This window comes from Micromesistius poutassou, assembly GCF_964030765.1.
Source record: "Micromesistius poutassou genome assembly, chromosome: 17".
Taxonomy (NCBI): Eukaryota; Metazoa; Chordata; class Actinopteri; order Gadiformes; family Gadidae; genus Micromesistius; species Micromesistius poutassou.
Genome location: NC_140287.1, coordinates 8,984,181 through 8,994,717, shown reverse-complemented (window position 1 = coordinate 8,994,717; position 10,537 = coordinate 8,984,181). Strand labels below are relative to the sequence as shown.

Sequence of the window (10,537 nt, the reverse complement as noted above, 5' to 3'; positions counted from 1 at the left end):
AGCCAGTTAAATCCCTTCCTTTATTGACAAAAGCCGGCTAGCTCAGATCAAATTAAGTGGTTTGATACGTTCCCTGCAAATCGGATTAGGACGATTAATTCTCAAAAAGTGTTTAAATGATTAAGGCTGGGTTAATGGGCCCCAGGGACGGTTTCCAAGTTCACGCGGTCAGCGTTGGCTGAGGGAGAGGTTCTGAAAAGTCGTTATGCAAGATAACCGCAGCAGGAGGAACATACAAAGACCGGAGGTTTTCCCACTCACTCTGAGTCAAAGTCAACCAGCATTACATTAGCAACATTAGCAAACGTTAGCAAAAAATTACCGGTGCGTACGCATTTGCCCATCAATGTCTTTGTCCTTGTTAGGATCACCAGACTGTGAACCACACGCCATTTCCTTTTCGTTGGCTGTGTACAGTAGGGACTTGGAGCCTAAATATAGAGAGGAGGAGTGGAAAATAGAGCAGAAGAAGAGTTCACAGTGTGGGCCATTAATAGTCACTGTGGTCCGGCCAGGAAGCTGGCAGCAGGACCCGATCCAAGCAGAAACATCGACTTCTCCCTAAAGCGGCGCTGAGATTAAAAAGCCCTGATGTGACCATCGTTCTGTCTTAAACAATCCCAAGTGTATCCGCGTTGTCTTGGCAGTAATGTTGTGCCAGGGGGACAGCGTTTTCAATTGGGTTTCTGCTAATGCTAATGGGAGGGGAAGGTGTGACAGACACGGAAAAGAGGAAATTATTGTGTGGCAACCGAGGAGGGGAGTGGATTATAAAAGGTTTGTTCAACTCTTAACCCCCCCCCCCCCCCCCACTTCTCTCCCAAAGCACTTCATGCACTTGTTCCCTCCTGAGGGAGCGGATTCTATCAAAAGGGACGTCTCTTTCCGCCACGTTGCACAGTAGGCTACTTCTCCCATTTGAACGTAAGGTGACTCTGGGAGCGCGGCCATCTTCCCCAAGCCCCGCCGCCGTAGGAACGCAGGAGACCACTTCAATCTTCAGCGCTCGCTGTCACGGCCAGTGCCACACGTCCGCCTCCCGTCGACACGGGGACGGAGTGAGCAGCGGCCGTGCACGTTACTAACGCCGCGGATCCTTTTATGGGTCAATGGGTGCAGGATAAGGCGTGAATCTCCCCTGTGAATGGGACTCGTGTCCAGGGTTTCGATGACCGTTTAGGGCTCCATGAACAACAGGCCACATAAAACTCAAACAGGCGGGTAAATCATTATCATCTCCCAGGGCAGTCGAATAAAGTAAGATACTTGTTGGGTGTGTGTAATATGTGTGTGTGTGTGTGTGTGTGTGTGTGTGTATTTACTCTTAGGTATTCGGTAGGTCCTATATAATAACTTAACTTATCATGTAGGCCTTGTAAAGGCATGTAAGCTTGTTGAACCTAACCTATCAAAATTTCTTCCCAAAAATGTTTGGATCTTTTTCTCCTTCTTTGTAAATTTGGATACAAATAAAAGCATTTAAATGTGTGTGTGTGTGTGTGTGTGTGTGTGTGTGTGTGTGTGTGTGTGTGTGTGTGTGTGTGTGTGTGTGTGTGTGTGTGTGTGTGTGTTTTCCTGTGTATGCATCAAAAGTTCATCCATATGCATGATATGTAGATCATTTTTAATAAATTGTAAGCAGGTGATCCATTTTAAGCGACAGGCCAGGGCGGTTGAAGGGGACAAGTAAATTCACTCATGATAAATGCATATCCTGTGATATGAAATATTAATCAAATGTAAATGCAGAATGAATTTAATAGTGGGTTATTCAGGAGGTGATCCCTTGTGGGAATCGCCTGGGAAGAGTTATTGTTTATTTGGTAGATGATTCAAGGGCTTCCATCTATAGCCCACAATTGCACTGCCATAGTAGACAATAACAATGATGAAAGCCGGTCGTGAATCACCTGCTGTTGTTGTTGTTTTTCAAAGAATGCAATCTCTCCATTTGAAGAGACTCAAGTTAACATATACTTAGTTCTGGAGCAATTAATCCGTGTCACGCTGTCTGAAAGGAAGATCGAACTTGAAAGGAAAAGGTTGAACAGCATAGAAACATTGTGACATCAATGTCCGCAACGGCCGTTCCAGCGGATTTCTGCAGCCAATCAGTTGGCAGAGTCCCTGGCGGAGTTGCGGGGAGGCTGCGCTCATCGTGATGTTGAGCGCAAATTCTACCTCTCCGTCTAGTCTAGCCGTCCTGGTCCTCCCAGGCACACGCTGCCGAGTTCGGCGTCCGAGACTATGCATATCGACACACAGAAAACTACTTTCCAAAATTCGTCGCTATTGTTCGGTGATCTTTTTTTTAATTTTTTTTTTACCAATTGTGAATTTGGACATTGGTGCTCATCCATCGATTTGACGCGAGCCTCGATGGATGAGGATTGAGGAATGAAGACGTCCGCCGCAGATTCTTATACAACAGGTATGAGCCAAGGTAACGACTGTATATGCTGATCATTCTGGATATATTTTAGACATTTGGTTTTGCTCCTATTGTTGTTAGAAGCGCATGATGTTTATAACCGATTCATTCCAAGATTGCGCCTAGCAATAAAGACTAACTTAAATCATAATAAAATCATCATCAAATCATTCAATTATAAAATGTCAAGGAGAGAGAGAGAGAGAGAAACTATTGAGTGCGTGTATGGTTGTTGATAGTCAGCCAAACTAATTCAGCAATCACTTGCCGTGTTGGTCCCTGCTGGATCTGTTGTGAACATGTGTGTTGTGTTTGTACTTGCTTTTATCTCAAAAGTGGAGTACGAAAGCAACAAAATAAACAAAAAAAAAAAGCAACACTTGGAATAGGAGGCCAGGAGGAGATGAAAAGGAATCGGAGACAGCGCTGTGCAGAACCTGTCAGCGTCTCGTCACACCGTTGTCAGAACCGAATGGAGTGCTCTGTTATTATGAACGCAGTGGCATTAAGCTTTGCAAATGGTGTCTATATAGGGTCTAGATTGGCTTTTTCCCTACACGTTATTATTTGCATGTTGATGCTTTAAGCTGCTTTCCATAACACCTCTACTCACACACACACACACACACACACACACACACACACACACACACACACAACCACACACACACACACACACACACACACACACACACTCTATAAGTTAATGCGGATAGGGTCGAGATTGTTGTGTTACAAATCCAGTTATGTAAGCGGCAATATATAAACATAGGGCATATGGCGGCGTGAGGGCTCAGCCCGTCTCATGCATCGCTGCTTAACAATCACTACTTCCATGTTGTGTACCATTGGACTCTTTCTGTGTCATTTCTCCTGACTAAGCTCATCCTGAACCAGAGTACTGCAGCGGCTCCCCCTGCAGTACATTCCCGATGTCCTCCCCTAATGATGTGTTACAGGTTTCAGCATCGGTACGGAAAGGTCAAGGCTTCTTTCTGTTCCAGGTCCCAGCCTCCTGGATATTTAACCCAGCAGCCGCTTGCCCTCTGGCCCCCCCACCATCATGGAGAGCCTGGCTGAGCTCCAGAACCCCTTGCTAGACAAGACCTCCAGCAGACATGTGGTGCACCACGGCAACTACCACCAGCTTCAGCAGCAGCAGCAGCAGCAGCAGCAGCAGCAGCAGCAGCAATACCACCGCCAGGGAGACCTGATCGGCTACCTGTACGCCGGCACCCACGGCCGGCCGGCCCCCACTAAGAGCCAGGAGTTCCTGGACGCCACGTCGCTGCACCTGGCCGTGGAGGCTTTCTACCGGCCGACCGGCTTCATCCTGTACGCCGACAACGTCAGCCTACACAGCAAGGACTCAGGCCGCAGCGAGAGCGTGGAGACCACCTTCATGGAGGGCAAGGGCCGGGCCCCCAGCGACGGGGGGTCCTCCGCGGGGGAGGAGGAAGAGGATGAGGAGATGGAGGAACCCATGGAGGACGGCAGTGGCACCGAGAAGGAGGTGAAGATCCAGACGGTGTGCTACGACGTGGAGGAGGAGCCCGCCCACGAGTACGAGGTGAGGGTCCCGGACACGGTGGATTTACTGGGGGCTGTTTTGGTCTTTTAGACCAACGACAACAAAGGTTGGGGAACAGTGGTTTAGCAGACACTGTAAGTTAAAGTGACTCACAGTGGCGTTTCAACTACAGGTAGGAGCAGGTCGGGGCTCGGCCTCTTGCTCAGGTGGGTTTTTGGACCTTGGGGATCAAACCCAGTATCTGTCCGTGGGGGGCCTCTACACTGTCCTTTGCCCCCAGATCCTCTACCCCTAGACGGGGCGAGGGTATTTAGCATTTTTAATCAATATTTATATGGAGATGAGAGCATATTGATATGTACAGCACCGCATCTGCTTGTAAATTCAAAATCTCTACAGAAGAGCTTAAGAGCTGTGCTAAGATTAATTACGCTGCGGTGGTATGGTAATTTAAGCTATAATACACTTTCATCAAAGATTCCCAGATAAAACTCTCTCTGATGTATTCAAACTTTATGTTGCGAAGAACAATGTTCAGGCATATTTATAGCCATGATTACTAATTAGGCAGCAGAGCTCTGCATCATAACGGGATATCGTCTCCTTTCACATTGTTGTGGCACCAGTCAAAGACAATAAACAATCACATTGAATTACTGCTCACCCAACCTTTTTAACGATTTGGGAGTTGAGTGACGCACACAGTGGGTGTATCTCCATGAAAAACTTTGGAGCTACACAGACACAGACACAGACACAGACACAGACACAGATATAGATATCATCTATTGATATCAGTAAGCTTAATACATCATAATAACACCGTAAGCTTAATACAGCATCAAGTGTCCAACAGAAAGCTGCACTTCTTCTAGTTGTGTTGTTGAGGGTTAGGGTTAGGGTTAGGGTTAGGGTTAGGGGGGGTGCATTAAAGGGACACCCTGAGATTTCTCTACATTGGCGTTTGAACAAACTCCCCATCTGGATGGTGGAATCAAACAACTGGTCTGAATCTGGGTAAAACAGGCAAACGCCAATTTTCAGATATCTTCGCGTATCCATTATTTTCATCAGAAAATAATGTTCCATGAAATTCAGTCATTCCAGTGTGTCTATCTCCTTCTAATCCTTGAAGCCCGTCGAATTGGTGGAGTCTAGTTTCCCTCGTATACAATTGGCCAGGCAGGATTTTGGACCACACCTCTGCATTTCTTAGTCTTTCCAATTTGTTCACTGATTTTGAGATGTTAATTCACATATTTTTGTGATACATTTTCTTGGCAAGATATTTAACAGTATTGTAGTTGTAAAAATATCAGGGTTATTTTACATTTTCATATCCTATTGTCCATTACTTTAACTATTGCTACATCCTTTTTTAAATAGCCCTAAGCTAACACTCTCAAGGTAATAATATTGCACAGAACCTCACTCCCATTTGCACCTTCTTTCAGCGAACACTGTGTTCAGCGCCTCTACACCTGCTTGCTTACGCGCTGAGTTGATGTGATGCCTGCATGCAAGAGCATCATTTGCATCTAGGAGCATAATTTGTTGATGTTACAAAAAGGTTGAACCAGGCATGGCCCAATATGATTTACTTATTATGCAAACGATATACCTCAAGAAGCGAAGGGATGGGTGGGCTCGTGTTGGAACGCAACTTGTGTATTCATAGTCTAATGATTGTGGCCTTCTTACGGAGGATATAGGGATGCAGCCAAGCCATCTTCATAGAAAACATTTCAGAGACAAAGCCATGTTAAACGATTCTCGTGCAGGATTTTATGGTTCAAAACATGTGTGAACGAGGCCTTTAAAGAGCCACTTGCATAGTACTGAGAAGGCAATTAAAATACTGACGCGTTCTCATTCCACAGCAATGCTTCATTAGCGTCGGCGACATTTTCAAACAGAATACGAGCCACTCTGCTCAGACCCGCTGCTTATTTCATTGACTGGTTCGTCTTAAAGAATGGTCCATTATTTCTGAGTCACTTCAGGTTGATTGCAATCATTTTAAAATAAAAAATCCCAACGCCTGATTGTATCAGGATTTATTCAATCCGCCCAGATGATTACATTTAGACTTAAGAGCGTGTTTACGACCTGATATAAAGGAAAGATAACTGTGGCAGCCAAGAAAACCTTTACAGAAGTGGAACGAATCTAATTTCATGCAGTGAGACTTGTGAGACACCCTCCGCTCCAAGTTGGCAGCAGAAAAAGCCAAGCTCCTTAACTGGCCTTGACAATCGCTCCCGCTTCTGTCACTTTGGTTGAAGGCAGATAGATGGAGACGCAGCACTGACTGCCATTAATGCCTTAACAAATGCCTTCCCTCCCTGAATATTAAGCAGGGACTCCAGTTTCCACAAAACAAATGATGATCGCAATCTAAACCCAAGTTTCAGGTTTAAACTTTTAAACTTTGTCTGCCTGTGTCTCTGGGCTACGGTTATAAACATATACAAACATATATCTACAAAATAAACACAGACACGAAATGAATCACTAACCTAAGCACACAAACACTGTATATACTTTTGTATCACTGCAGGCCAGATTTAGATGAGGTTTAAGTTGCTACTGTCAGGACGTATTGCCAACAGCTACATTTTAAAAGAGAGAAAGAAAGACAGATGGAGAGGAAGAGAAAGAGAGAATCACATTTTCTAGTCTAAGTCTAAGGCTTTGGCAGATTTTGTTGCTGTTGTTTCTGTTTGCTTCTCGCACTGTCACAGTGTGCCTTGCACACACAGTTGAGTGGCAGTGACAGAACACAGGGGGATTGTGGGTAATGAGTCCGTAGAGGAGATACCACTCTAGCATGATTCCAGTGGCAGTAGATGTCTTGTATAATGGTGCCTGTCTTCGTGGATTGCGTACTCCCTTGAGCTTTGGCTTGGCTGTCGCCCGTTGACCCTAACAAGGTGATGTTAGCTGGTGGATCTCATTAGTTTTACTTTCCCCTTACCACTCTGCCCGCCCCCCCCCCCCCCCCCCCCACACACACACACACACACACACACACACACACAAACGTATGCACGCACAAGCACGCACACAGACACACAGTCACCGTCCGACTGGGACTACCCTGGAAGCATTGCCCTCAGGGTAGTCAGTGGGCAAGCCATGCGATGGAATGAAGGGAGAGAATAACACTGCAGTCCAGTCCGTGACTGGCCGCTCATTCAGGCAGAGCCGGGTTTTGCAGTGCTGGTGACAGCTGCTGTTTGGGTGAGTCAGGGAAGGAAGGACTCCAGGTGTTCCTGAACCAGATTATGCCCCAGCGGATCCACAATCCAATCCAATCAGCCCATAATCACTATTAGAGTCAAGGTTATCATTAAAATGGTTTTCATTACACAGACATGGCCAAATCGTGCCAAAAGGGTGGGATTTGTTGAGGAAAAAGTAAAAATAAATTCTTAAAAGTAGATTGTGCTAAAACTAGGTTGTGAAATGATCATTCCATTTGTCATGTAAGTGGTTATGCATTGGATGAATTTTCACTGAAAGAAAAATAATACAGTCGTGACTGGATTTAAAGGTAAACGCAAATTAATGTTGACATTAATCCTCCATCGTCTCCACTCTGTTTGGATTCGATTACTTGACTTATTGCAATTTAATGTAAACCTAACAAACTCAGATTTAGTGTTACTCTCTGTCTCACGTATCATATTCTATCAGTGGTCCCTCTGAGTGTGGGTGTGTGTATGTGTGTGTGTGCACGTGTGCATGTGGGGAGGCCATGTTTATTCAAACCAACATCTCCTCTGGACACGCATGGTCTCCTCTTTAAGAGGCTGTCTCTCTGTGTTGCAGCCTCCCTCTGCAGACACGCGGCATTAAGCAACCAAGGCTTTTAAATGGCCTTCATTAGCCCAGCATCTCTGCTATCTCAGTTCAGCATCTAGGCTGCACCGCGACCCCCCCTCCCCCTCCAGCTACCAGGGTTGACGAGGAGTGTGTGTGGGGGGGGGGGGGGGGGGGGGGGGGGGGGTGTATATTGGGTGCACTGAGCCTGGGTTCCTGAGGCAATTCAGCACATTCATGATGCCCCCCTCCCCCCCCGCTCCTGTCACCTAGAGATGACAGAACAATCTGCTAATCCCTTTTCATATCTCTCTCTCTCTCTCTCTTTCTCTCTCTCTCTCTCCCATGGGTGTCGACAGAGTGAGGAAATCCTCTTTGGTCGGCTGAGTACATCATGTCCCGGTGTGGTTGGAGGAACGGGGGAAACTGGGCCTGGCTGCTGTATGGGATGTGTGTGTACGTGCGTGTGTACGTGTGTGTATGCGTGTGTGCGCGCATGTGTGTGTGTGTGTGTGTGTGTGTGTGTGTGTGTGTGTGTGTGTCACCAATCATGATAGCACCAAACATTCAATGGGGATGCAGGGACGTCCCAGTAGACCTGAACGCCTTAAAGCTGGAGAAGCCATATCCGGTGATTGTTGTACTGTAATCAGGGCTATATATGTATTTGTATGTATATATGTATATATATATATCTATATCTATATCTATATCTCTTATGTATATCTATATCAATGTATCTCTATCTCTATAGAGATACATCAATATAGATACAGATAGAGATATATAGATAGATATACATATAAATATATATATATTTATATATATACTTAAATATCATAGAGATAGAGATATGTATATCTACATGACTTCTCCTCACAGACTTCTCCTCACTATCTACATAAGTTCTCCTCACAGAACTTTGATCGGTATATGCAAATACTAACTGCGACACGCTAAGAATACCAAGGTCTGCTATCTCTCTCACCCTTCACTGCCTTTCCCCGCCACCCTCAGAGCGACAGCTCCAGCGACAGTGACAGCGAGGACAACTTCCTAATGCAGCCCCCCAGGGACCACCTGGGTCTGGCTATCTTCTCCATGCTCTGCTGCTTTTGGCCACTGGGCATTGTGGCGTTCTACTACTCGCACAAGGTACAGAGCCTGCCTGGCACCAGCATCCATATATACACACACAGGATGTATAGTATGTACACACTGGACAATGCCCCAGCTCAGGTCCTGCAGGAGCACAGGCTTTCCTCAGTATCATTGTGGTTATCAGGTGAATGACTCGAGTCCCTGGATGAATTTATCTTTTCCAGTCCGAGATTAATAATGTTAAATGGTTTGCCTTGACCGAGAGCTGGGGGAGACGTTGATTAAATATCTGTTATTATGACATGAGCCTAGATATACCAAAAGTGGAATTTGGTCTGTTTAACCTTGTGATAACCTGTTGGTATTTGATTACGTTGAATAGCGTCTTCATGGTGTCAAGGTGTCAATCCTCATAGCTATAACACATGAATATATAAATATATATATCCCCTATTTCCTGTGCTACATAACTGTGATAGTTGCAGGATAATTTCTTCATGAATAAATTATCTGTGTTAATCGGAAGGTCAAGAGCATATCATTCATGATATGAAAGGATATAACAAGCCATTAAAAAGTAAATTTCAACAATTTATCATGCAAGAAGAACTGTATATCAACATCATTTTATTGTTAAATTATTAATAAAATCAGGTGATAAGAAATATGAACATGTTTCGTGTTTCCACAAATCGTGAACAATTGGCAGGATTAGAAACATTGTGTGAACATAATTATCCTAATATTGGTTCCACCCAGATCTGCATGGACTTTTCTTCATTTATCATGTCCACGAAACAACCCTAATGACTTTGATATAATTGGGACTCAAGCCTTGCAATAGCCAAGCAACAAGCTGCGACCTTTAAAGAATAATCCCAACCCATTTATCTCAGAGGAGATGCACCTCACCATCTCCTCAACTAATTGCAGAAACAATTACCCCGGAAGAGACTATAAAAAATGTGTCAGAGGGATAAATAGATTAAACAGCAATGTTATTCTCCTTCTTTTTTCTCTTGAGTAAAACAAAACACCCAAACATCCCATTCGTCACTGTCAAGGGATAATGACCTAATTGCCATGGCAACTAATAGCTCCCCAGCAGCCTTTCTCAGTTTTTTTTCCTCTTTTAACTGAAGCTTTAACACCTACTCACTTCGTCTTTTGGTGCTGTGAGTAATACTAGCTCAAACCCATCTCTCTTCTTATTTGCATGTTTGTATGTCCGTGTGTGTGTGTTTCGTGCGTGTGTGTGTGTGTGTGTGTGTGTGTGTGTGTGTGTGTGTGCGTGTGTGTGCGTGGGTGTGTGTGTTCTACATACAGAGTGGCAAGGCCATTGCTAAAGGGGATTTCTCCCGGGCGGGCGTGAACTCCAGGCGAGCCCTGTTCCTGGCGGCCCTCTCCATCACTGTGGGAGCGGGGGTCTACGTGGCGGTGGTGGTGGCCCTCATGGCCTACCTGTCCAAGCCTGGACACGTATAGCGGCATGGGGGGGGGGGGGGGGGGGGGGGCTCAGCAGCAGACAACAGAGAGACAGAGACAGAGAGAGAGAGAGAGAGAGAGAGAGAGAGAGAGAGAGAGAGAGTGGGAGGAAGACACAAAACATAGACAGACAGACAGAGAGAGAGAGAGAGAGCGAGGGAGAG

General features: G+C 45.4%; 1 protein-coding gene across 1 annotated transcript; it reads left to right on the top strand.

Moving 5' to 3' along the window:
- Positions 1-3,494: 3,494 nt before the first annotated feature.
- On the top strand, positions 3,495-10,373 carry LOC311362760 (synapse differentiation-inducing gene protein 1-like; the record flags this gene model as incomplete). Its single annotated transcript, XM_084482667.1, has 3 exons — positions 3,495-4,001; positions 8,805-8,942; positions 10,215-10,373. The coding sequence occupies 3 exons, from the start codon at positions 3,495-3,497 to the stop codon at positions 10,371-10,373; spliced, it is 804 nt and encodes a 267-aa protein (XP_084338793.1).
- Positions 10,374-10,537: the final 164 nt, after the last annotated feature.